The sequence below is a fragment of the Anomalospiza imberbis genome, unplaced genomic scaffold (genome assembly GCF_031753505.1).
Source record: "Anomalospiza imberbis isolate Cuckoo-Finch-1a 21T00152 unplaced genomic scaffold, ASM3175350v1 scaffold_224, whole genome shotgun sequence".
Classification (NCBI taxonomy): Eukaryota; Metazoa; Chordata; class Aves; order Passeriformes; family Viduidae; genus Anomalospiza; species Anomalospiza imberbis.
This window is the reverse complement of record NW_027099855.1, coordinates 51804-78511: the sequence shown is the minus strand read 5'-3', so window position 1 is coordinate 78511 and position 26708 is coordinate 51804. Positions and strand designations below refer to the sequence as shown.

The 26708-nt window shown below is 40.6% G+C and overlaps 1 protein-coding gene across 1 annotated transcript; it reads right to left on the bottom strand.

The window, feature by feature from the left end:
• Positions 1-325: 325 nt before the first annotated feature.
• LOC137466470 (leucyl-cystinyl aminopeptidase-like) lies at positions 326-26029 on the bottom strand. Its single transcript, XM_068178199.1, has 12 exons — positions 26015-26029; positions 21994-22125; positions 12292-12423; positions 11006-11166; positions 8393-8479; positions 7512-7690; positions 6295-6455; positions 4738-4922; positions 3888-4049; positions 2920-3060; positions 1855-1936; positions 326-1003 (listed from the first exon to the last, which is right to left on the bottom strand). The coding sequence occupies exons 1-12, from the start codon at positions 26027-26029 to the stop codon at positions 872-874; spliced, it is 1569 nt and encodes a 522-aa protein (XP_068034300.1). The 3' UTR covers positions 326-871.
• Between the last annotated feature and the right edge of the window lie 679 nt (positions 26030-26708).

The following is a 26708-nucleotide window of genomic DNA, read 5'->3' as shown; positions in this document are numbered from 1 at the left end:
CTGCTCTGCTCTGTTCCTGATCACATCTCACAGCAATTATTTAAAAAAGTATATTTTCATGGGGGCGCTGGCATCGTGCCAGTGTCAAACCATGACAATGAGATTCTCAAAACTATCTGATAAATTCAGAGTACAAGTACCAAAGTCACACCACTGTTTCTGGAAATCCCACCTCTAAAACACTTGGTTTTGCTATCTGTTTTTTCTTTTCTGTATTACCATTCAGCCACTTTTATATATCAAATTGTATACGATTAGCATAAGATTTTTTTAACATGTAATTTCTAAAGAACACCATGAAAATAAAAAAATCCAAACTTAAATCAAATTGGAATTGTATTTATTTTGCCTCTTGAACTCGATAACATTCACTTCTGCTTACATATCTGAAATATAATTCTGTTTCACAACAGCTTCTATATCTACAAATGTGGAAACCACATACAGTTTTGCATTAAGAAAAAATCTACTGCTCAGTGAGCAGTTTGCAAAGAAGTAACAGCTCATGGTAACTCTTTCTTACCTGTATTAACCCACTTACCTGTATTAACGCACCAGTATTAACCCACTGCCAAGAAACGATAACACAACTCCAAAGGAAAGGGCTTAAGTTTCAAATATAAAATTATATTTAATCATTTGTGCAGATGTTTAGTCTATAGATGAAAACAGTTTCAGGGTAAATACTTACATATTGCTGAAAATGCTTCAAGGAAAATAAAAATTTATCTGAGACATGCCCTGAGCTATCTAGATTCCTTGATAGTGCAATGCTGCAGTGATGCCTGGTTTCACCCTGGCTTTTGCAAATGAAACACAGTAACTGCTCACAGAGCTCCTAAATGGCTGACACAGCACAGTATTATATGCACTACAGCAGTTCTTGTAGCTTTGCCAAGTTTCTCTCCATCCACTGGATATTGAGCTGAATTGTGTCAATTGCCGCTTTTACGCAATGCAGTTGAGAACTCTCCTCTGATTTTGACTCAAAAAATGACTTGACCTGCATAGCAAGAATAAAGAAAGAAAAAGAAAATCTTAATTAAAATCAACATTAGCCAGAAAAATAGGTTCAGCAGCAAAGGTTATACACACGTTGCAGGAAATCCGTTTTTGAGAACTGTTTGTATCTACGCAGTAAACAAACCTCTCCAAGGAGTTCCCAAAATGCAAGGAAAGCATTTTCATGGATACAGCAGCAATAACTCATTTGGTTTCAATATGTCATTTCACCAATAAACAGACACTCATTTACCATATCACAAAGCCTGCAGAGGATGCAGAGCTCTGGAAAAGGAGTCCTATTCTGTGACAAAGAATTGGTTGTTGCAAGCAATCCTCTTCAGCATTCTGGAACAGCCCCCACACCCAATCATCTTTATAACTGTCAATGGTAACACTTAAACTATTATAAACGAAACCATTAACACCTATCTCTACCAAATTATATGAATGAAAACATTAGACTAAACCGTAAAGAAGCCTTTTTAGGGAAGACAACAGAGCTTTCTAAAAGCTAGTAAACAACTCTTGGCTGATACTCAACTTCCACAATAACTCTTCGGGATTGATGACAGAAAAAAACCAGCAAAAAGCAATTTTTATGGCACAGTATCACATTTCAGAGATGCAGAACATGTATCTCATTTACAAAATCTAGAACAAAATTACATATAAATCAAGTCATTATTTTGTGAGACTGTGTGTTCCAGTGTACAGGAACTGTACATATACTCTCAACAGGGTATCAAGGATATAAATAAGACGTGAACGTGTATTTTCCTCATCCTTCAACTAAATGAAAACAACACTGGCACTAGAAAATACCCCTTTCCGGTAGATAGTGCCACCAACCTCAAGCAGATGTGCCTTCGTTGCAAACTGAGAAGTTGACCAGGTAATGATATTCTGAATAGTATAGGAGCCTAGGTGAAACCTGTAAGACAAACAAATAATTTTCAGCTAGGAGACACTTTAGGATGCAGTTTTGGTGTATGTATCCATTCTTTTCTATTTTTGCTACTTTTTTGTTTAGTAGTTCAAAAATATTAAAAGCACTTAAATGCAATACCTTACATTATAATTACATCCCTTATTTTTCTAAAGAAATATATGTTCTTAGAAATCCAAGCCTCTGGCTCCCTATTCCCTCTAAAATGTAATATTAGAGAGAAAAGCCATGGAAAATTTTCAAACTATCACAGATCAAACAGTAAAGAACTGAGGACACCACACAGTGAATATCAAGATCTGTATTTGTGGTACCTATGTGTTCTAAAGCTCTACCAGAATTGAATTTGCAACCAAGTTTTCTTTCAAGTGAGGTAACTCTGTAATACTGGTTTATGAAGAGCTTGCTAGAGCAGAAGTTTTCATAGAGGAGAAACTTCTAAAGCAGCATGAAACTATTTAAAATCAAAACTGGGATTTAGAAACAGAGATTTCTAGTACTGCTGGCTTTTTGAAGACTTGGGGGGGCAGCTTTCCTGCTGGATACACTTCAAGGACAGTGAAAGATAACATATTTCTGAAGCAAGTGTATATTTTGGTTACTTGGTTTTAGGAGTGCTGTGGCAATTCAGAAAATATAAATGCTGAATTATTTCCCTGGATGTCCTTTTGAAACCATTTGATTCACATCAATATCTTGCAACTGAACCAATCATCTTAGAGACAGCAACCTTTCAAGAGAAATTAAGATCAAGATTGTTTAGAATTACTCTGGGGCTCTAGGACACTTGTTCAGAGTTCAAATTTTATGTAGCAAGTTGTATTTGTAAACTCTAATTTTAAAACATGATTTAGAATTTTAATATGAATCTTATATGAACGCTCCTATTTATTGTCTTGTTTGAAACAAAGAAATAAGTGCTTTTGCCACAGTGAGTTTGAAAGTTTCAGCTGCATCAAAAGCCTTACTTTCGTGTAAGCTTTTCCCAGTTTTCTTTGACGAAGTCCCAGGCCAGCAAACACCCAGGCAAACTCTGGCCAACGGTTGCTATGATATGTGAAAGCTCCTGTGACCTGATGATTTCTCCTTCAAGACTGTTCTGCATTAGCCTAGGAGACAAAGCATATGCAAAGAGACAGGAAAAAAACATCATTCCTATGTTCACATGGGTTTCCTGACAGTCCTCAATTAGATGGAAAAGATGATATAATACATCAAGCAAGCAAATTCTGGCACATGGAAGAAATCAATGTTACATTTTATTACAACAACTGTATTTACTTAGCTTTAATTTCCAGAAGTCAGAATGACCTTAGCTCTAATCCAGGTACCTAAATTTTTACTGGCGTTGGAAAAGATCAAGTAAATTCTAATAACTTGTAAAAGAAAAACAACAGATTGAAGATGTAAGAGATGGAAGCTGAAGACTAAATTAGCAGGACAAGTTTGTGTTCTCCATGAAGTATTAAGATTTAGTCTACAGAGAGGAACATAATGTAAAGTCAAATTTTCACCCAAAGAAAGAAATGAAAAAAAGAAGAGGAAAAAAACCCAAACAAAAATTATACTTCAACTAGTTATTATTTTGATTATATATATCAATCTTTTAAGATTCTATAGACCAGCTTACAATTTTGCTATCTGCACTGCAAAATCTGAAACTGTGTTACCAGTAGTGCAAAAGCCTGTAAGTTCAATTATTTTCTCTTTATGCATATCCAGAATTTGGTTTTTTGTGCTGCTCTGTTACGTAAGTTATTTTTAAGTGAAAAATATAAGGTTCTTTGTGTGTATGGAAGCCTGTGCAAAACATTTGGATGGATTTTCTTTAGCAATCAGAAATTTTTTCAGCAATAGAAAAAAAGAAATGCACTTTTCCAAGAAGATTTTATCACTTGTAATTTACACAGCATACAACATCTCGATTCCTTCATACCAGATCAGCTTTCTGGCATCTTCTGTGCTGGCCAAGGCTTCAATCATTTTGCTCTTCTCTGCTTTGGAAACTGAAGAGAAATACATCTTCAGGAGGAATTCCCAGCCATCATCAGACTTGGCTCCAACTGCAAATATGGCTTTCATAACATCACTAGACAGACTACAAGGAAAAACAAAAACAACAAAACAAATAAACATAACGGGGTACAAAAATGCTCACCTGACGAAATAAGAAAGAATTCACAAAATTAAAATATTCACTTGAAGGAGATGCCTCTTTTTGGAGCAATTTGATTCTATAGCAATTGTTAAAATTTGGCATTACTGAACTCATGCCAATCTAATACTTTCAGTCACTAGGAAAAAGCAAATCATTTAGCCACATGAAAACAAAGTAAATTGTACACAAAATTGAGAATTTTCTATGGCTCAAAATGCACATGAATACACAGCAGAATGAGTGCTGCTTGATAAAAACACGTGCTTTGGCCTTGCCACTAAGTAATCTTTTTTCAGCATGCAGCTCAGGGAATTCAGATGAAAAAAAAATTAAGGCTGGTTTTGCAGTTAAACTAAATGAGACTGGAGACAAAGCCTAGCAGAGTCATCCTCTCATTGTGAAACAGCAATTACCTCTACATGTGGAACAGTTAAAGACAGAATCACATTCTTTATCAATACCAAGTCGGTGGTGGTGGTGTGGTGGTTTTTTTTTTTTTTTTTTGGTTTTTTGGGTTTTTTTTTTGATTGTTCTGTTTGCTGTTGGGGGGATTTTCCCAAGTACAATGGTGGCAATGTAACAGGAAAGCAGATGGGTAAAAGAAGTGGAAGCTCAGTTTCTGTGGTACCTTATTGTTCCATTAGACTTCATCCATGTCTCAAACATCTTAGCAGCAGTTGTTCTACAGTCTCCTATATCATGGGTGCAGGCAAAAGCCAGCAGTGTTGACCGGAGCTCTCGTTCAGACAAGGTCCCATCATCTGTCCAGTGCTGTTGATCCATTTTATCTCCAAGCAAGTGCTCTATCCTATGCTAAAGGAGGAAAAAGTTACTAGCAATAGCTAGTAATCCTTCCAAGAGGATTTTCTATATATAAAATTAGTTTAAAGTAAGAAAAATAAATAAAAGGTTGAGCTTTCAAACTATAGAAGCTAAACACAGTAGTTTTTCATCTATTTATTCTAACTTACACATCCTATTTCTTAACTGCAGAAAAAAGTATTAGATACCACATAAATCTGAAAGATAGGCCAGGTTACATCTTAAACTGCACATGGAAACTGAAGACCCCTCTTTGAGTCATGCCTCAAACTTGTTTGTAATCAGCTTACAATCACAAAGTACTGTAACTTCTGTATGTTTAACTGCTTTTAACTTCACCAAGTCACAGTAAATACACCTTCATTTAGCACAAAGATATCACTTTTGTATGTCTATAGGCTGAACACCCTTCAGTTTTGTAGTTCCGTAGCTTGCCAAAACCACAGCAGGATGCCTGATCAGCTATCGTATCTCAGCTGAAAATTCTGAACTTAAATAAAACTGCATAGACACTGCATTGCAAACCAGAGCTTGGGCTGTTTATAGCAGATACATAACAACTTTGGGTAAATTAAAATACTGCTTTTTTTTCCTTATGTTTCCTTAAGCATTCACTAGTTATCCTTTCCTAGCATAAAGAAAAACCATGTTATTTTATCTAATCATTTAATAGTTTCCTTATAGACTAAATCCCTTTACTGATTTACACTGCGAAGCAGCAAAGGTCATTTTAAACCAGTAGATGATTATGGAGAAGAAACTCTATAATAAGAAGGTAAACACAGAAGTGAAAGACATATGCTCATCAAGAACTGAACCTACAATATTGATTTCACTGTCAAGTCTTTGTATTACTAGTATTACTCTATTACACAACTGGCACAGGACAATGACAACCATCCTTGTGTTTCTATTTCTACAGAAAACAGTTCCGTTTTTTTCTCTTGTCTCTCTATAAAGCAATTAGATCCACGATCTCTAGCCACTCTAACTTTTGAAAATAACGTTCCTGCGCAAGAAAAGTACATGGAATCTGTTTAATTACATATTTCTACTGACCTGTATGGCACTTTAAGATAGCCCCAGACACCACTGCACCACACTCCCTACAAAACATTTTGGGGCATATGGGTATGGTATGGAAACAGAGGAAGGAGAGGGGAAGAAGCTGGTCCAAAAAATGTAGCATTTTGGTAAGAGACCATTAGAAAAAGCTGGCAAGACTGGCAACTCTCTAGAGTCCCCATCAAACTTAGTGAATTTAATGAGTATGTTCAGCAGTCAACATGTAAAAAGAGAATGTAACTATAAAGAACATTATAGCTAATTATTTAAAATTATAATTATGAAAACTAAGACATACCATGACTCGTGCTGCCAGCTGTTGTTCACCCTTTTTGTCTAAAAGGCTGTATATAAGACTCAGCTGAAACAAAGCTTGAGTAAGTGGTGCAGTGCTGTTCTCTTTGTTGAGGTAATCAATCAACTCAAAGGCCTTTTCCAGAGACTCTCTTCCTAGACTAGGGGTCAAATAACACAAACATTAAAATAGACTACAAAACAAAGGCACTCTCTGAAACAAATCAGAAGTGATGCTTTCCATTACACTAACAGAGAGATAAGTGAATAGAGGGGATGACATAAGAAACAATTTACATGTAGAAATTTTCATATTTTAACTTCAGCAAGATTACAACAAAGCAACAATGGCCACTAACATGCCTCCAGTTAATAAAAATTGAAAATGGGTAAGGAAGTGTAGCAAGGATGTCTGAAAATATTTATCATAAATAAGGGTACTCTGATAGAATAGCAGTTTCTGAAGAGACGATCTATAAAGTTCCACCTCGCCTGCTTCTGATTGTGGTGGTGAAACATGTGAGAGGGCACCAGCAAAAATTTAAGAGGGAAATAGCTTACTTTTCTACAGTGGAGCAGTAGAGTACAGGAAAACAGCAGGCAGATCACTGGGCACTAAATAAAACAGGGTCTTCCAGAAATGGAAACTATCATGTGGCTCTCTGTGATCCAAACAAATAGATGATGCTATAAAGAAGAGGGAAATAACATCTAGAGCATCAGTGAACTGTTGCCCTGATTTTGAAAAGTGTTAAGTTTTCTTTTATAGCTCTTTGGAAAGTTTTAAAGTTCTCATAAAACTTCTTTAGCCTTCTGATAATGTTTATATATTTGAGAGTCAGAGTTCCCACAAAATTTCATGTATAAATAGAATAGTTTACATATTTCTCTGTGGGTGGAGAGAAATGATTGATTGATCTTTGGACCAGTATGGCTGGAGAGGTGGTAATTCCATCCTCCAATCCACAGTCACCTTTGGAATTATATAAATATCAGATGTTTGAATAAAACTTACTCTTTTTCTCTTTTGAACTTACCAAGTTTCTGTGTACTCATTTTGTGTCCAATAGTGACAGTGAACAGTTCCAACAAGGCTATTGAAGACTGAATTAAACTTCCTCTAAAGCAGCTGTCTCTAGAAACTAAATCTGATCTTCTCAGACTTGGAAAAAACTTGAAACACATATTAAATATCTTTCCCAGTACAGAAGTCTTATCGTGCAAGGTTGAAGATACTGTTGATCAAATTTGCTCCGTCTTTAGGACTCAGAGCAGTGTGGTTTTTTTTCAAGAGATCAATCAGTGTTTTCCAGTCTTCAGCATAGTGTACTATGTAATAGCCATTCATGTCCACATTGAATTTTATCCATTCCACCTCTTCTGGAAGTTCAGTGACAGCCAGTGGACAGACAATATGTTATCAGCTGAAACAAACATTTAACAACTGTTTGTTCAAATCAAAGTCTACAAAGTAGACTAGTACCAGAGAGACAGTAAATTCTTTCCCACTACTTCCCCCCACAATGACAAAGGAAAAGTCAGCACGAAGGTTTTGAAAGACAGCTCAAAAATTCCAGGTTGTACTTCTTCATCCTTCTTCCTACATCTGATTGAATGAACATTAACACAGTCCGCCCCAAGTTGCACCAGTAAATTTTTCTCCTTTTGTCCTGTTGTTCTTTCAAACAGCCCCATCTACTGTTCCAAATACAATATTTTTCCACACAATCAAATAAAATAAAGATTTCAGTGAAAAGTTACTTCCTAACATTTCAGCAAACTGGCAGATTGACTTTCACATAACTTGCTCTCTAAAGAACATATGAGAGATTGTGTGTATGCACTGTGATGAAAAGCATGGCTTTTACAAATTTCAAACTTGTGATTCTGTTCCAGTTGCTGTCATGTATTTATACACACAATGCTACAGGGAACCAGCTCTGTGATGATGACAACACCAGCAGTGCTCTGCTCCGGAGCTCTGAAATTACTTTGTACCCTGTATGTCTTCAGCTTCACATCTTACTCAAGGGTGCTCTCAGAAAAATCATGGATCTGTAACCCTAAATTAACTTGCTACAAAAGCTTTTAGTTACATACCTGACTTCTGATCCAGTAAATATGCATTAGTGCAATGGGTGAAGTTGCACCTATTTGTTATGTAAGTGAGAGGAATATGCCACAGGTAACTGCAAAGGAAAACAAATGTTTACTAACATGTTCTATACATATTATCTCCCTTGAATGGTTTGTTTTAATTTAAGCACTTTTGTACACTAATAATACTAGAATCACTGAATGCTGTGTAGAATAATAAAGTATAAATCTCACTTCTATAATCAGAATATGATGAAAGAACACATGAACAGAATGCACAGAAATTGTTTTTTTAAATCCCATCATGTTGAGAAATGAGTAAATTTTATAGAACAGACTGGATTCAAAAAGACCTTTTAAGGTCATCTCTTTCAGGTCCCCTGCAATGAGCAGGAACATCTTCAACTAGATCGTGTTGCTCAGAGTCCTATTCAACCTGGCCCTGAATGCTTTCAGGGATGGTGCATCGACCACCTCTCTGGGCCACCAGTGCCACTGTTTTACTATCCTTATTGTAAAAACACTATTCCTTATATCTAGTCTAAATCTGCCCTTTTTTATTTTAAAACCATTATTCTTTGTCCTATCACAACAGGACCTGCTAAAAAGTCTGTCCCCATCTTTCCTTTAAGTACTTGAAAGAATGTAGTAAGGTCTCCCCAGAGCCTTTTGTTCTCCAGGGTGAACAGCCCAAACTGTCTGTCTGTCCTTGTATAGGAGAGGTGTTATGTCCATGATTGTTTTTGTGAACCTACTCTGGACTCACTCCAACAGTTCCATGTCCTTCCTGTGCTGGGACCCCAGAGCTGGATGCAGGGTTCCAGGTGGGCTCTCACCAGAGCAGAGCAGAGGGGCAGAATCCCCTTCCTCCCCTGCTGCCCACGCTGCTTTGAATGCAGCCCAAGATACAGCTGGAATTCTGGGCTGTGAATGCACACTGCTGGCCTGTGTCCAGTACCCTGACTCTTCCCAAGTCCTCCTTTGCAAGGCTGCTCTCGATTTGTTCATCCCCCAGCCTGTGTTGATACCAGAAGCTGGCCTGACCAAGGGCCCACTGCTCAAGCTTACCCAGATTACTCCGGATGGCATCCCTTCCGCCAGGCACACCAACTGCACCACTCAGCTTGGTGTCATCTACAAATTCTCTGCAGGAGCACTTGATCCCACTGTGTACATCACCGATGAAGAACTTAAACTGCACTAGTCCCTAATGGACTCTACTTTTCCTAGTACTTCTTTCCCAGTTCCAGCATGCTAGGTAGCTAGTCCAAAATCATACAGACAGTAAATCTCTGGCTGCATCAGAAGTTCATCCAGTATGATTTTTACCTGAGTCCAACATTGTTTATCTGATCTTTTACAAGTTTTAGCTAAAATTAAAAAGTTATCCAAGTACAAGACTCAAATTCCAAATCATGGCATAGAAACCACAATTCATGGTGTACCACAAAGACTTTCTTAAGTGAACTGGAAGCTGGAAGAACAAATGCTAAGGAGGCTCGTCATGATTATAAGGACTTGGCTATTTAGAGAAAAACATAAATCTGAGTGGGATGAAGGAAGCTGCACACATAAATCCGATTTTGACAGGGATCTCCTCTATGTATGACTCACATAGAGTGCTCTCTTTCTAAACCTTTCATACATGCCCCAAACTTACATCAACTAGAAACAGAAACTACTTAGCTTCAAAATCCTTCCCTTCTTCTCTTACCTTTCAACCTCACATTGCTTTTCTTTCTCCGCATAACAAAAGTAAAACAGAGCCCTCTAAATTCCTACATTTCAAGAGACAAATTTCTTTCACAGACCTAATTTTCAGCAAGGTGATGCAATGGACTTAGCTCCTGTTAAACTTCAAACAAATGAATAAAACCAGCAAAATATCAAACGAATTCACACTTACATGTTTTTGTTAGAAGACACTGTTGAGGGTCATATGGTAAGTTACATGTGCAGTTAACAAAATTTTAAAACTACCAACTGCCACATCTTTACTTCTCCAGTATTTGCATATGTATTTCCTTTTAGGTTTTGGTACAATAGATATTGCCTCTGTTGCACATTCAGTCATTTGTTGTCAGGTAGTAGTGTCATCTTAAAATTTTGAAGCCAAGAAAGCATTGATGCTAGCTTCTCTACCTTCTTGTAGTAAAGCCCAAGTTATACAACTGAATTTTGGAAGTAAGAAGCAGAGGCTTTAAAGTAGAATACATGCATCTGTAACTTCTGTGAAACTTCTGCAGCCTGCCTTTCTTCAGAGTCTTGTTAAACACACAAAACTTTCTCAAATGTAAAGAAACCTTTACTTATGAGATCTGCCTTTTGGTATTGAAAACCAACTCATGATGTCAAGCTTAAAAGCTTCAGGAAAAGGATGCATGAAAGAAATTCAGGTTACAAAGGGTGTCACCGATTTTTACCACTTGCTTCAGTGGAAACAGACATGGGCCTTCAGGCAGACACTAGATGTGTGAATTTCTGTGCCAAATTCCTTTGAAGGTATTACCTACCTTCAAAGGAAACACTAAAAGGCCTGAATACAAGTCAGAAAGGTGTACAAGCTTTAAGACAGCAGCTTGTTTTTAATGGATAAAAGGTATTAAGAAGGTAATAACCTTGCATCGGATGTCCAGTTTTCTGGTTCCACACGATACAAAAATTTCTCTTGTTGTACTGAAATAATCTTGCCCTTTCGGACAACAGTGACTAAAGGAAATCCTTTATGCACAATCCAAGTCTTCATCATTTTTTTTACATCTAGCGTTCCATTAGTAATCTGTAAAAACAATAATAACATAAAAAGCAAATGGAGAACACTTCCTTCTTATGTCACTAAACAAGTAGTTGCACAATTTTGCATCTGTAAACAATCACTTTGACAATAAACTTGCAAATTTCCTCCACTCTCTGGGCCTGGCCATCCAGCCAGCTCTTAACCCAACGAAGAGTCCACCTGCCCAGGCCATGAGCTGCCACCTTTTCCAGGAAAATGTTGTGGGAGACAGTATCAAAGGCTTCGCTGAAGGTCAAGGAGACAACATCCACAGCTTTTCCCTCATCCACCAGGTGGGTCACCTGGTCATAAAAGGAGACTAGGTTGGTCAGGCAGGACTTCTTCTTCCTAAATCCATGCTGGCTGGGTCTGATTCCCTGGTTGTCCTGTATGTGCCCTGTAATGGTACTAAAGATGATCTGCTCCATGACCTGCCTTGGCACTCAGTTCAGACTGATAGACCTGTAGCTCTCAGGACCCTCAGTCCTTCCCCTGTCCTTCCTGCTGTCTGTCTCTCCACCCTCCTTTCCCTGGCCTCTCTGATTCCCACAGCCTTGCTGACACTAGCCCTTACTCTCTTCTATCTGAGCCCTTGCTTTATTGACTGCTTCACACCCATTTTAAAATTAGACACAGCCTAACGCCTTCCTTATAATTTGAGAACTGCCTGTACAGTCTGCTTTTCTAGAATTTCATCACACTTGTTAAAACAAAAGCTACCACAAAGTTACACTAGTTGAGAGTAACCCAAGACCTCTGTGAGGTTGGGTATAGCTATTCCTTGAAAATAAAATTTATCCTGAATTTTATTACTTTCGTTCCAGTCTTAACACACTACCCATGTAATTCTAGATAGGATATGTCCATTCTGGATGGACATGCAGGGCAGTACATACTCACTCACAGTGCTTTCTTGGGATGATATGCGATGTAGCCCAAGAAGCTTCAGTAATCTCCCTATCTATATGAGAGAATTTTGGGATAGGATGAGCAAAAAATTGAGAGTATTTACCTGCAGTCCATTATCCTATTTTTTTAATAAACAAGGAAATAAATGAAACCTATGACACTCTTAGAGAAGTGGAGGGGAAAAAAAAAAGGAAAGAACAGTGTGTCCAAGATGGATACCTCATTCATGGTGTCCCACAGGTCATCACTCTGGGCAGTTCCATAGTTGTGATTATGCAGGTATACCTCAATGCCAGCCTGAAAAACATCCTTAGTGAGATAATGCTTCAGCATCAAAAGAAGTGAAGCCCCCTATAAGGAGAAAAAAAAAATAGAAAATGAATCAATAAATTGAAGTTACCAAACTTTTTTAAGCCTATGTGTATTATAGCTCTTTCACAGTACAGGAGTTAGTCAGAAACTAGCAGATTTTATTCCAAATAATATCCTTCAAATAATTACCTTTACACTCAGTTTCCTTGGAAAAATATTATTTTACTATTTCATAAACTCCAAATACAGTTACAGAAAAGGCTAATGTAGTTTGAAAATTTTTCCCAGCTGCTTTGGAAAAAAAATATTTTAAAGGCTCAAATTACAATTACAAAATGGACTAGTAGAATTTGACACTTTTTCCAATCAACATGATCTGAAAAATATTGCATTCTTATTGATATGTCTCTGCTGGCTGCCATTTTTCATTATCAATACTCATCCGTATGGTACAGAACTGCACTTGTGAGTCAGTGTTTAACAATCATATGATGTGCACTTATATCAAAAACCTAAAAACACAGGAAAAAACATGAGATACGCTTGGTAGGCTGGAATTGACTGCAGAAGAACAAGTATGTTTTCTTGAGTTTAAATACAGCCATATCTTGCAAAGAAAAAAAAAGAAGTAGTAACTGAGTAGTTTTAGTATCAAAGGGGTTGTGAATGTTTCTATGTGAAAGCCACCAATAAGTAAATTGCCTGAAGACTTGCATACTGTAGAAGTGAATGCAGAGGAGCAGTCATAGATCAAGAATAGTTTAAAGGTGCACTTTGTATTTTTGGGAAAGAAACAAGGAGGAGAAGATTTTAGAGAGACAATGCATTGTTCTCATACATTTCAATCTCAGGTTCTGGAATTTGAGTAACATCTTATCTGAAACTGAAGGCTGCCTGGTTATTCACTAGTCACCGAACATCAGGAATAGCCCTTACTACAGTTTTTAATAATATGGCCACAATCTCCTCTCCTGTATGCACCCATACTTCACCTACAGCTCTGCTCCTTTGTTTTGCCTACTGTCATATCCTTCCAGGTGGATCTTGAACCACCTATGGGTGTTAGGCTTATGGACAGTCTGCAAAACAGTCAGACTAAAAATAATATTGTACAATTATTTCTATTCAAGACAGTACAATGCAGAGGTCACCTACTAATCTGCGTCAGTTGGTAGTCCAATAAAACAAATTATGTTGTACAATTCAGTAACAGACAATCCTTTGCTTATTTGGGACTACACTGCAGTGTCTTCTCATGTGAATTGCCAAGAACTCTACCTAAGCTATAGAGTAGTGGAATACAAGAACTTCAGGCATAAATGAAAAGCTATGTAATGAAATCCTCTGAAACACAGAAAGCAGCTAGTGAAAACACTATTTCTGACAATGTGCAAAAAACCTCTTTTGGTCAGCTCTCAAAGGTGCAGGCTAGTACAATTCTATTCAAAATGTGCATAATTAGTAGCAATGAAGTAATAAAATAATTCTCCAAATATAATGTGATACTGAGGCGTCCCAGACCTAGGTCCCACAGGGAAACCCGCCGGTCGCTGGTCTACAGGAGCCCCAGATGACTAAAGCTCGAATCCACCAAATAGACGGGTCGGCACACGGAGCGCTGCAGTTCTCAGAGGTTTATTCAAGGCAGGAAAAGACAGGAAAAAGTAAAAGGAGCAAAGGGAGACAACCTTTTGAGAGGGGAGCTACCCTGAGTGCCTGAACTCCGATGTCTGGGTGACCAGAGCCCTCAGAGCCCCCCCCCCACGAAGGAGGGGATAGGGGTTATATCCGGGAGAGAGGAGGTGGGGTCGGGGTACATACATCCAATAGGGTAAGATCTTGTGGGAGGGATAGGGATAGTACGAACCAATGGGAGATAAGGGAAGGAGTGGTTACAAGGAGGGAACCAATAACAGAACTTAGAACAAAGAACCTTCCAGAACCTGGGATGGTACTATTGCTTAACTGACATTAACTGGGGAGGGTACACCAAATGATGGACATAGGGAACGGTGGGAATCTTATTACCATGCCCCTACACCACAGTAGTTTCCCATGGTAATCCCGGTAGATCTCTTCCGAGACCTCCTTCCACATCTCCCCCCTTGTTATTAACTAAATAAACATTTCCGATAGTCTTTTCAATAGTCTTCTTAAAGAAAATTAAAGCAAGATGGATAATAAAAATTATAAGACAAACCCAGGCAAGTCCTTTTAATATTGCGGCCACCCATCCTGGGATGCCCCATTGGGCAAGAATCTTGTTGATTGGGTCCACGGCTTGAGCCTCTGTCTTAATGTCTTTTATCTGTGTCTGGATCTCCTTTATGTGGGCTTGAATTGATGTGCTTCTTGAAGACAAATTAAAGCAGCATAGTCCTTCAAAGTCTTCACAGCTGTGACCATGGGTGAGTAGCAGGAAATCAGTTGCCGCTCGATTTTGTAGGGTGGCATGCCTGGTGGTTTCTTCATCCGCTAATAGGTCGGAGAGTGCGGCGGATGTAGCGTTGGCCTGTTTACTCAGCCAACACCCCAAATGAGAGAGTTCTCCTAGAGCTTTCGCTGCTGCGTACCAAGGCAGAAAAATGGATGCTGCAACTCTTTTTGCTTTATTCCAATTATAAATTTGGGAATCACAGTTTGGATCAAATTCTGTGTAAGATCTTTTTTGGCGAGGCAATTGTTTTTCATTTTTACAATTTATAATTTGGGTTTTGTTGGGGGTTAGTGTAGTCAACTGGCCAAGGCTGCAGGGACCTCCTTTGATCTTGGACGGGATCCCTGCCCACACCCTGTCACCACAAATGAGAAAGACTCCCTTCGGAAGCACTCTGGGAATTGAAGAGGACTTAGATACCATGTTACTAGTGTAATTGCACCAATTTGCAGCGTTATATTTCCTATCATGAGGAGAGACATCATTTTTGTTAATATTGTGTGAGCCCGCTGGATGGAATTTGGCTATTTCTGTCCAATCTTGTGTGGGCTGATAGGAGAACCTCACACAGAACATAGCTTTTGTGGAGCCTATTAAGTCCAATTCCTGAGGCTCCTGTGGTGCATGTGGCAATATCCTTGTCTACTCATCCCAGGTGTCCACAGGATTGGGTCTTTTACCTGCATAAGGATAGTCATTAGGTGACAGGGGTATTCCTACCAAGCAAGTGGAGAGCGGATTGTCCACATTACCCATGGCCAAGCAAAAATTGTCCTGTTGTAGGGACTTTGCAAGTGTGATCCAGATGTTTTCTCTTGGTTGTGGTACCATCCAGCTTCTAGCCATTTGGACCCAAATAGGAAGAATGAAGGTAATGACAGCAGCCATCTGGGAGGACATATCCTGTGTGGTTCTGGTATAATAACAAAAGAAAGTCAATTAATGAAGTTCCACATAAGTTCCCTGTTCCCACTTCTTCCCATCCTTTTAGGATTTTATAAAAAGTAAAAACCCATTATTTGTGGGAGAGGGTGGAGGTTCGAGGGAAATGGTAAGAGGGAAAGGAAGGGTAAATTGGAAGGGAAGGTACAGCAGATATATGGTTATCGGGAATGGGGAAGCAGCGGCGGGTGATTAATACTCGGGATACGAGATTGGGTGGTGTGGTATTCTTCTTTTTCCGACGCCTCCACGCGACGGAAGAGTCAGGTTGGTGAGGTTCTGGAGCATGTTCTGGCATAGCATCTTCTTCTACAGCGGCGTCCAGGTATGGTTTGACAAACTTCCCGGGAATCCATTTCGGACCCTGCTCTGTAGAAACACATGCCCTCTTCCACAAGTTAACAGCGGATATGGTCCCATGATTTTTCGGGACTCTGGGTCCTTAATAAGGACTGGAGGCCTTTCCTTCAATACCGCGCGGGTGTTATTGTGGAAGTGCCTCAGTATGGGAGGATTTGGCTCCTTTTCCGAGCAATTAAGATAGTTGTAAACATATATTGCCTTGCACAACCTTTCTACTGGGGTCATCAGCAGGGTATGATCATGTTGCTGTTCTAAGAGCTTCTTGATCTCTTTATGGGTCCTTTCTATAATAGACTGACCGGTGGGGTTATGTGGAATGCCTGTAATATGGGCAATTCCCCACTGCTGCGCAAACTTTTGGAAGTTTTTAGACATATATCCTGGCCCGTTGTCTGTCTTTATATTTTTTGGCACGCCAAGAGTAGCGAAAGCCATAGAAAAGTGCTTGATTATATCTTTAGCCTTTTCACCCGTATGTAAAGAGGCGAACACCGCTCCAGAAAAGGTATCCATCGACGTGTGAATATATTTTAGACGTCCAAAAGGAGCGTAATGGGTGACATCTGTTTGCCACAACTCTAACGCACCTAATCCTCGGGGATTAACTCCCATCGCCAGAGATGGAAGGGCAAAGGACTGGCAATTAGGGCATGTGGCAATAATCGCTCTAGCTTGTTCTTTGGATATTTTAAATTGTCGAGAAAGTGCTGGTGCATTCTGATGATAAAAGGCATGGCTGAGCTGTGCCTGCTGAAAGACATCAGGTAGGTTAGGGGTAGCCGGTGATATTTGTGCTGACATAGCCAGAAGATCTGCTCTCCGATTGCCCTCTGCAATGAAGCCTGGCAAATCCGTGTGTGAACGGACATGCATCACATGGTAAGGTTGCTCTCTTTGGGAGATTAGCCAAATCAATTCAGAGAGCAAGCTGAATAGAATTTTGTTGTCAACTTCTTTTAAAAGTGCATGTTCTGCTCTTTCTACTATCCCAGCAACATAGGCCGAATCAGTGACCAAATTAAAAGGCTGTTGAAATTTTTTGAATGTTCTCACAACCGCATAGAGTTCTGCGATCTGGGGGGAACCCTTGACTGTCTGGACGTCAGACTCCCACTTCTGACTATCCGGGTCCTTCCAGGTGATCACTGATTTATGGGATCGACCTGATCCATCCGTGAACACTGTGAGAGCATTTTTAATAGGAGTTTTACTTTTCCAGATCTTTGGAGCCAAATGCAATGCATCTTTGAATAATTTATGTTTCGAATAGTGAATTGAGATTTGTCCGGGATAGCTATCAAGGGCAATTTGAATGTTTTCATTTGTTTGTAATATAGTCTCCAATTGATCTAGAGTGAATGGAATGTAGATGCACGCCGGATCACACCCTGCGAGGGTTCGGAGGCGAGACCTAGCCTTCATTATTAACTTCGCCATCAACTCGGGTGGAGTTGAGATGGTTTTGTTTGGCTGATGTGGAAGGAACATCCACTCGATGATTATAAGTGGGTCCTTCTGTGTAGAGTCCCACTGAAATAAAAGACCATGGAAATTGGGACACTTACCCAGAATGCAGAAGTTTATTGGAAGGCACCGGACTACTCAGTGCGCCTGACGGGACTTCATCGCATCCACCACTCGGTCTAAGGCTCTCCGGGCGTCCGATGTCAGTGGATGAGGTGAAGCTAGATCGCCGTCCCCTTTGAGAAGGTTGAAGAGAGGTGCTAGCTCCTCCGTGGTGAGTCCTAGTAGTGGCCGGATCCATGTGATGGTCCCGCAGATCTGTTGGATGTCTCGTAAGGTCTGAGGGTCTTCTCGAATAGAAAGAGTCTGTGGTGTTATGGTCCTTCCAGTTATTAAGTATCCCAAATATTTCCATGGCACAGTCATTTGAATTTTATCTTGGGCTATTTGAAGCCCTGCATTTGTAATAGCCTGTATTGTCTTTGTAAGTGCTGCTTTAAGATAAGTGTCAGTGGCAGCACATATTAGAACATCATCCATATAATGTAATATGATGGCTTCAGGAAAGGTTTTTCTGACAGGCGAGAGGACCTGTGCAACACAAGTTTGGCAGATCATAGGAGAATTTTTCATTCCCTGAGGCAAAGTGGTCCACTGATACCTCTTATATGGTTCTCCGCGGTTGATGGATGGTACGGAGAAAGCAAACCTGGGAGCATCTCTTGGGAACAGAGGGATATTAAAAAAGCAGTCTTTAATGTCGACGACTGCGAGCTGCCAATCTCTTGGGAGCATAGAGGGAGAGGGGAGACCAGGCTGAAGGGGACCCATGTCTTCAAGGACCTCGTTAACCTTACGCAGGTCCTGGAGCAGGCGCCACCGGTCTTTTCCAGGTTTCTTTATTACAAAGACTGGCATGTTCCAGGGACTGGTGGAAGGTGTTAAATGTCCCAAACGCACCTGCTCCTCAACTAAACTTTGAAGCGCTTTTAATTTTTCTATAGGAAGGGGCCACTGATCCACCCACACTGGCGTATCGGATTTCCACTCTAAAGGTGGGGTGGTGCGCTCTGCAGTGGCCCATACTAAAAATCCCATTTAGGGTCCGGAATATCAAGTCTGGCTCCCCACTGAGATAGAACATCTCTCCCCAACAACATGATTTCTGATGTAACTACAAAGGGTCTAACCGTGGCAATTTGACCCTGGGGTCCCTCTATGGTTACCAGATGCTTGCTCCTTCTAGAGTTGACAGCTCCCCCCACTCCAGAGATTGTGCCACAAGGGGACACTTACTCCCAGTTGCGGGGCCACTTTGACTGAGGGAGGATGGTGACATCAGCTCCTGTGTCTGCCATCACCTTCAGGGAGATGGACTTTCCCTGAAAAGAAACAACAGATTTAATTAAAGGTCTCTCTTTGCATATGTTTTGTGTTAGAAACACATATGGATGGTGTTCTTCGTTACAGTCCAAATCCTGAGGGTCTAAAATATAGAGCAATGCAAAGGGTGATCCTTTGCACAATGAAAAAGGAGGATTAGTGCAGGTGACTGATACTGTAATTTTATTACCTGGGTCTATGCACACTACCTCAGGTAGAATAGTCAGTTCCTCCGGGGTGTGTTGGCTGTCTCCTAACAACAGGATGGTCGTAGGTCGTTGATCATACGGCGGCGGCAGGAACCCTGCGGGCACACGTACCAGGTCCTCATCTGGAAACATGATGTGGATGGAGCTGGTGAGGACCTGATGCAGATCTTGATCTAGGCAGTTTGTTCTGTGGAAGTAACGGAGGCCGTCCTCATGGCTGCGCCGGTCCGCAGAAATGTACCGGGTGGGCAATGGTTCTCCTGAATGGTGGGGAGACCTGGGCGCTATGATGGGCCATTTGTTGTCCTCGCGCGGCCCCTCGTCGCGCTTTGCTGCCCGTTTCCCAGCCGATGGTGCCAATGCTGATGAGGGTTCCTGTAACTGGATCTAGGATACTGAATGTTAACCGGGAAGGGGTGCTCCACCTGCCAATGAGGGCAGTCCGTCCACATATGACCCAACTGGCCACATTTAAAACATCTGATATTATTCAGATTGACCATTGCTTCTCCAATTCCTTTACTAACGGCTAATGCCACCGTATGTTCAATAGATGCTGCCTTAGAGAACGCCTTTACCATTTGGGAGATGGTAGGTTAAGGGTCTTGAGGCAATGCTCGGAGCACCTTTTTAGTTTCTGTGTTTGCGTTGGACATAGCCATTTTACGAAGCAGTTCGTCCCTGGCTTCCATGTTGTCTATTTGTCTTTCTATGGCCTCTCTCAACCGGTCTATGAACCTTATAAAAGTTTCTTCTGGGCCTTGTATAATGGATGCAAAGCTTTGGAGAGGGGTATTCCCATCAGGGATCTTAAGAAGCGCTGTTTTGGCAGCGTCCCTGATCTCATCCGGCAGTGTGTTAGGTAACAAAATTTGATCTTGTGGGCTGCCGAACTCTCCCTCTCCCGCCAGGGCGTCGACTCCTTCAGCCCCTTCTCCCAAAAGTGCTGACAGTTCATACTTTTTGAGAAGCGGTTTTAAAAGCTTCTTCCAGTGAATCTCCCATAAAAGGAGTTCCGTAGGGGAGAAGAGTGCTTTGGCTATGTATCTTAGATCATGCTGGATTAATGTATGTCCCGCAAACGTGAGGTCTAATACGTTCTTAAAAAATGGCGAATTGCGCCCATAGTCTTTTGCCGCTTTCCTAAGTTCTTTTACCTCCACATAAGGTAGCTGTTCCCACCTAGGCTCCTTCCCCTTTTTTAAAATTACTGGTGCCGCAAACGTCCCTAGATCTCTAGCGAGATCCAGGTCCCCATCCCAAATGGCCTCCTCCCTGATCTGGGCCCAGCCCCCCCCCAGGCGTGATGATAGGTCGGGGGTCATCACTGTCCTCATCCTCATCGGAGGATGAAGCAGGATGGGCTAGAGCACGGAGCTTCTCTCTTACTGGTGAGTCCCGGTGACGGGAGACTCGGCAGGCCAAGATGGCCTGCTTCTGGCAGAGCCTACTTCCGGTTCTGGTAGCGTGGGAACCAGAAGTGGGAGGAGAGGAAGTGTGGCCTGATCCACCCCCCAGGGCGTGGCCTTCTGGTGGTTCTGACCCAACCACCAGGGGCCCACCCAGGGGTGTGGTCTGGGAAGCAGGAGGGGAGGGTCCCGATGACATGGGCGTCAACGCAATGATGGAGGAGGGACCCGACGGGGGAGGGAGTGATGGCGAAGTGGCGGGAACTCGAGTGAGGGGGAAAGCGCCATTTTGTGGTGTTTGATGACCAACCATGTGGCCGTCATCATTTTGTGTAATACAATCACTATTTATACAACTGGGATTAAAACTGGGGTCAGGGGTTTTCGGATTGAGGAGAGTGGCAAGAGTCGTTTTGGGGTGGCCAGTCCCAGAACGAAAAGAGGACAGAGTGGGATGGGAAGCAGCAGGGGGACGGCAGCAACCCTGTGCCTCTTGGCAGGATCTGTCTCCCAACCCACTCTTAGGGGAAGTGGGGTGAGGATTGGGGAGGGAGGAACGAGGGGTAGGAGAACCAGGGACCCAACTTTCCCTTTCTGGTTTATATAACTTAAAAATAGAATCATATATAGGAAAAAAACGTCCCACTCTAAAATTCCCCTTTACTTGTAAATCATATATATGTTTCCCAACTTTTCCCCAGAATAAAATAGAAGAAGCATCTCCCTGGGTAACATCGGGGAAATGGTCGAAAATAAAATTAACAAAAGCTTTCAACTCCCTCTTTTTAAAGGAAACATCCCCCAGCACAAAGGCAGACTTAACTTGGACATAAAAATCCCGTCTAACCGGAGAGAGGCGATTACCCATTTTCTCTCTCGGTATGAATTCCCCCTTGAAACAAATGAAAATGAAAAAGGAAGAGCCTGGTCAAAAGCAACAGGCAGCCTCGGCTGCACACTCACCACACAGAAGGACATCGGAGGACACAGGCGAGAGGAAAGGTGTTCCGAGGGAACTAGGGAGAGCATAACATTGAACTATTACTTTGTTGTTTTGTTTTTACTCTTTTTAAAATCACTTGTTACAGTCTGCTACCAGAAGAATATATGCCTAGCTGGTTATGTTGCTTCATCTATTGGTTTCCCTCCTACAACTATATTTTGTGCTCAAGCGTTCAACAAGATGGTAAGTAAGGCAACAAATACATATACATAATATTTTCCTAATTAAATGCTACATATATGCTCAAAAACATTATTGAGAAATCCTGCATTGTTTGAGTTGGGTGTAAATAACCTCCAAAGGTTTGTCAATACATGCCTATTCACTTGTGATCCACATTCATAGTTTCAATAGCTAATGTATCACTTTCCAAATATTTTGGAATATTTTTACAGTTACCTTGATATAAGAAAGAGCATCAAACATTTCTTCAATTTGCTCTGAAGACTGAACAGCAGAAGAGACTGGATGTGAAGAATTCAAAGCATCCTTCATCATAGCCTTGTAAATTAAAGTAAGGAAATCTTCATCCTAGAAGAGAAACATTTTTAACTATTTAGGAAGCTGATATTGTACATGTTAAGCAGAAAAGTAAAAGTGGTCTCTCCTTTGCTCCTCCATTGCTATGGGCAGCAAAAGAATTGTCAGGATATTATTTATAAAAGCTACTATCTCCCTGCCAGATTTTAGCAGTGGAATCTCATTTTTGAGTTTGCACCATTATACAGACCCTTAAGCCCCTGTCTCAGGCAAGAGTGTCAATGGCACTTGACAAAAATGCACCTTCTAAAGAAGTGTGTGTCAAATTTCATATTAAATTTCACCGCTGTTTTCATTTACAGGAGGCAGGGAATACAAAAATATTACTTTAATGTGCTTTAAGCATGAAGTTTAGAGAAATTATTCATTACAGAAATGTTTGGGAGAATGTAAACAGCACCTTATCTAGTGAATACCAAAATCTCTTACTTCTTTTTTTCTAGAATGAGGATATTTGAATTTAATACACTGGTACCAGAACAAGAAAACGCCAAACACTGAAAAGAAGCTGATCATATCAGTATTTGTCCCTTTCATTTCATCAAGGCAAGCAAACAATTCTCTATACAGTAGAGAGTTAAAAAAACCCCAAAAATTAACAACAACAACCCCAACAATTAACAACAAAACAAATCCACAAAACCCCTCTGTTAAATACAATGCAAATAACTGTTAAAGTTTAAAATATTAAGGCTATTCTTGAATGGAGAATTCTGGGTGGTGTCTTTTATTTTCACCAAAACACATTCTGGGACTATCAAACAATGAAATGAGATATTTGTCAAGGCAGCTTGTCAGACAGCTTTTAGAATGAAGTACACAGATGTTAGATGTGTCCTTGTTAAATAAGGACACTACTTTTGTGTCCCACCCTCAGCGCATGTGCACCCAACAAGCAGAATGGCTACATACTTTTGGTGACAATCCAACTGAACAACCAAAGTAGGTCAAATGAAGAAGTTTTGAAACATCCAGTGCTGTAAAAGAATTCTACTGGACCAGGTTAGCAACTCAAGTTTCTTAATACTAATAAGAGTGATTTAAGAACTCACAGTTCTTCAGAATGCTGAGAAGAACACTATCTATCAGGCAGGAAACAGTCAGTACAAATCAGGTGTTTAATCCCATGACTAAGGCAAAGCACATGAACACTCCTAGAAGTTGATTTCAGGGCTCAGGTGTGTCCTCTCCTTGGAGACATCTCTATCCAGAATACAAAATTATTCTCTCCACTACCCTCTACATTTAATTCCACTAACCTTTGTTTATCTGCCCCTCATTCTCAGTGACAAGAAAGTTTTATAGCAGTAGCTGATATCCTTTCATTGGAAAAGAGAGGCCAAATTTGAACCTATCACGTTTTCCAGTGTCTGAAAAGCTAGGTCACTTAGTACCTGAGTGAGTTAATAAATAATCATACATTATTATATCAGAAAGATTTTATCCTTCAGCCATGTATGTAAACAGATGTGCCTGTCGGAGCAGTGCTTTGTATTAAGTGTAACTCAATGCTATCAGAATCCTTTGTGGTGGACCATTTGATATTTTTATGCTAGGTCTGCTCATTTGTGAAATACAAACTGATTCAGACACAAGCAAGTACCACAATGATTGGAAGACAGAAGTTACTTCATGTAGGGAAAGAAAACAAAGGGAACTTATAACAAAGACTATTTAGTTAGGAAAAAAAAAAAGACTATTCAGTCAAGGCAGAAGAGATATAACAAAGTTTTAAAAAATGTAGCAGGTGTAACAAGTAGCAGGTGCACAGCATTTTGCAGGAAGAACTATTATATAAGCATTTATCTTTGAGAGAAAAGTCTGATGTTGCTATTAGCGAATTGATCACAAATATTATTGGATAGCAATTTTATTACCAATTATACTATTGGCTTTCCAGGCTCACGCTATTCTAACCCAATGGTGGAAATATTATAAAAGCTATGTACACTTTTAATAGACGCCTGTGGTTATACCACAACCGGGGACTGTGTTTCTTTCATATGCTTGCAAATGGCTCCTTGAACCTACATACAATCTCCTTAGGCAATCCTGGACCAGCAGTGCATCCCGACTGTACCAATGGTGAGCCTCAAGGATCATTGAGGACGTCCCTTCATTGCTGACTAAAAAAAAGGTTAGCAGTGCGGTCAGGTAATTCTCTCATGAAATGGACAACAATATCTCTAAACTAGAAGCCTTCCATAAAGACTGCTTATTATGTATAGCAAAGGAGCATAATCTTAAAATTCAGGAAAATAAAGTAATACAACTTCTTCTATGGGAGAAAACTAACTGTTGCTGGTACCCCCGTAAAGGCTCCTATGACCGCAATCACTAGAAGCGAGTGGAAGATGCTCTAGAAGCACATCAAACACATATGCCTGATATTAACTCAGATGAATTTATAACATGGAAAATTATATACTCTGCATTGCAAGTTTTTCATAATTCTGAAGACATAGTACTCCCAGCTATACATTCTCCCCGCACCCACAGCAATGCTTTCATGTTCTAATTCACTTGTTTTGCATGTGGATGGGACCATTAGGGAGGAAAAAGAAAGCAAACGTGTAGAAAAAAGCTGAAATTCGTAGTCTAAAAGACCATTGCAACAGCTGAAAAATATGGCTGCAGCACCATCTACTGACACAAAAGGGCCAAAACAGCCCTTCGTGACTGATCGTGAATTTTCTCTGCTCCCTGAGCCAAAAGACTTTTAGATATCTATAGAAAAACAGCTTTGCTTCAAGGGGATGTTGAATTGCTTCATCCTTTGCCTGTAGTTTATCAAGGCAATGAGCAACTTTCCTATGAAATGGTTAAAGAACCAAGAAAATCTATGAAAGTGAATGGCTTGCAATCTTTCTCTACCTTTAGACTCCTAGAAGCTATTGCAGAGAGCTGTGTTATGTTACCTGCTGACTGGAAAGCTTTATTTAAGTCAATTAGGACAGCAGCACAATATTTTATATGGTGGACAGTTGTACTTCACAGTACAATGGGCTTTGTGAAGATCAAGTGCGGGCTAACATAGACACTGCTAATGCTGCGATAACAAAGGATCATTTGACAGGGACTGGACATCAGACCATAATAAAAGAACAGTTAGGGATGCCTCCAGAAACATATAACCAAGCAAAGGAGCTGGTTATAAGAACTTCAAAAAAAGAGTGATGGATGTTAATAAGACTGAACCTGGCTTCTCTACTATAAGGCAGGGACATCAAGAGCCCTACATTACTTTTATTGATCGTTTGCAAACAGCTGTGATAAGGCAAACTGATTTACCAGATACAGCTGAAGTTTTACTCAAATCCTCAGCTTATGAAAATACTAATCCTGAGTGCTGCAAGGCACTTGACCTGGTTAAACACAAACCTGATGTTTCCTTACATGACTCTATCATAGCTTGTGCACATGTTGGTACAGAACAAAACCAAGCAGGTTTACTATCAACAGCCTTAGTTCAACAGCTACAGGTTGCTAGGGCAACAGCCAAATGTTTTGACTGTGGAGAAGAAGGTCATGTGAAAAAGTATTGCTCAAAGAATAAATAACAAAGGGAACAAAAACCCTAATAAACCGTGCCCTAGATGCAAGAAAGGTTACCATTGGAGCAGTTAATGCCATTCCAAGTATGACAAAATGGCAAACCTCTGCCACAGCAGGGAAACTCAAAGACAGGTTCAGAATCCTTTGTCTCCCAGCAGAACAGGATCCAGCTGCAGCTCAAGCTCAAGGAACATCAGGGGGACCCCAGGCATCGCTGGGGTGGACTTGGCAGTTTCCACCAAAACCACAATAAATGGCACATTGGTTCACCTTATACCTACAGGTTTAAATTGACCGTTTCCTTTTAAATGTCATGCATTGTTACTTGGGAGATCATCATCATCTAAAAGTGGACTTTCTGTTTTACCAGGAATCATCAACTCTGATTCTAGGGGGGAAATAAAAATCATGGCTTGGACTCCTAACCCACGTTGTATTATTCCAGCAAGATCATGCATTGCTCAATCCATCCCACTTCCTATATTGCCAGATGGATACCATCTGTCAATGCTGACAGGGGCACTGGAGGTTTTGGGAGCACAGGCACTCCTCGCGTTTACTGGTCTAAATTTACTTCAGTGCAGCAACCTTTTCTAGCCTGTGTTTTAGATGGCAAGTCTTCCACAGGATTAAGATACCAGAGCCGACAAAACCATCATCAGTGAATGTGAATGGCCACCGACCTGGCCCTTCACAACACCATCAGCGATGGTCACAGGCAATGGAGGTCAGCAGATGTCACAGGATGTCAGCAGTCAGCTAAGGAACTCCTGGTATATGGGCCAGAAGGGAAACAAGCACAGCTAAAACCACATGTGCTTTCTACTACTGCACACTGTGGGGAAGAGATTTGTTATCACAGTGGGGACTGACACTGAAAACAAATTTTTAAAAGGAGCCTCTGATATGCAGCCAAGACTTAAACTCAGGTGGAACATTAACACCCCTCTGTGGGTGGATCAGTGGCCCCTCAGAGGGAACAACTGCAACAGAACAAAAGCTGGTCAAAACAATTGGGT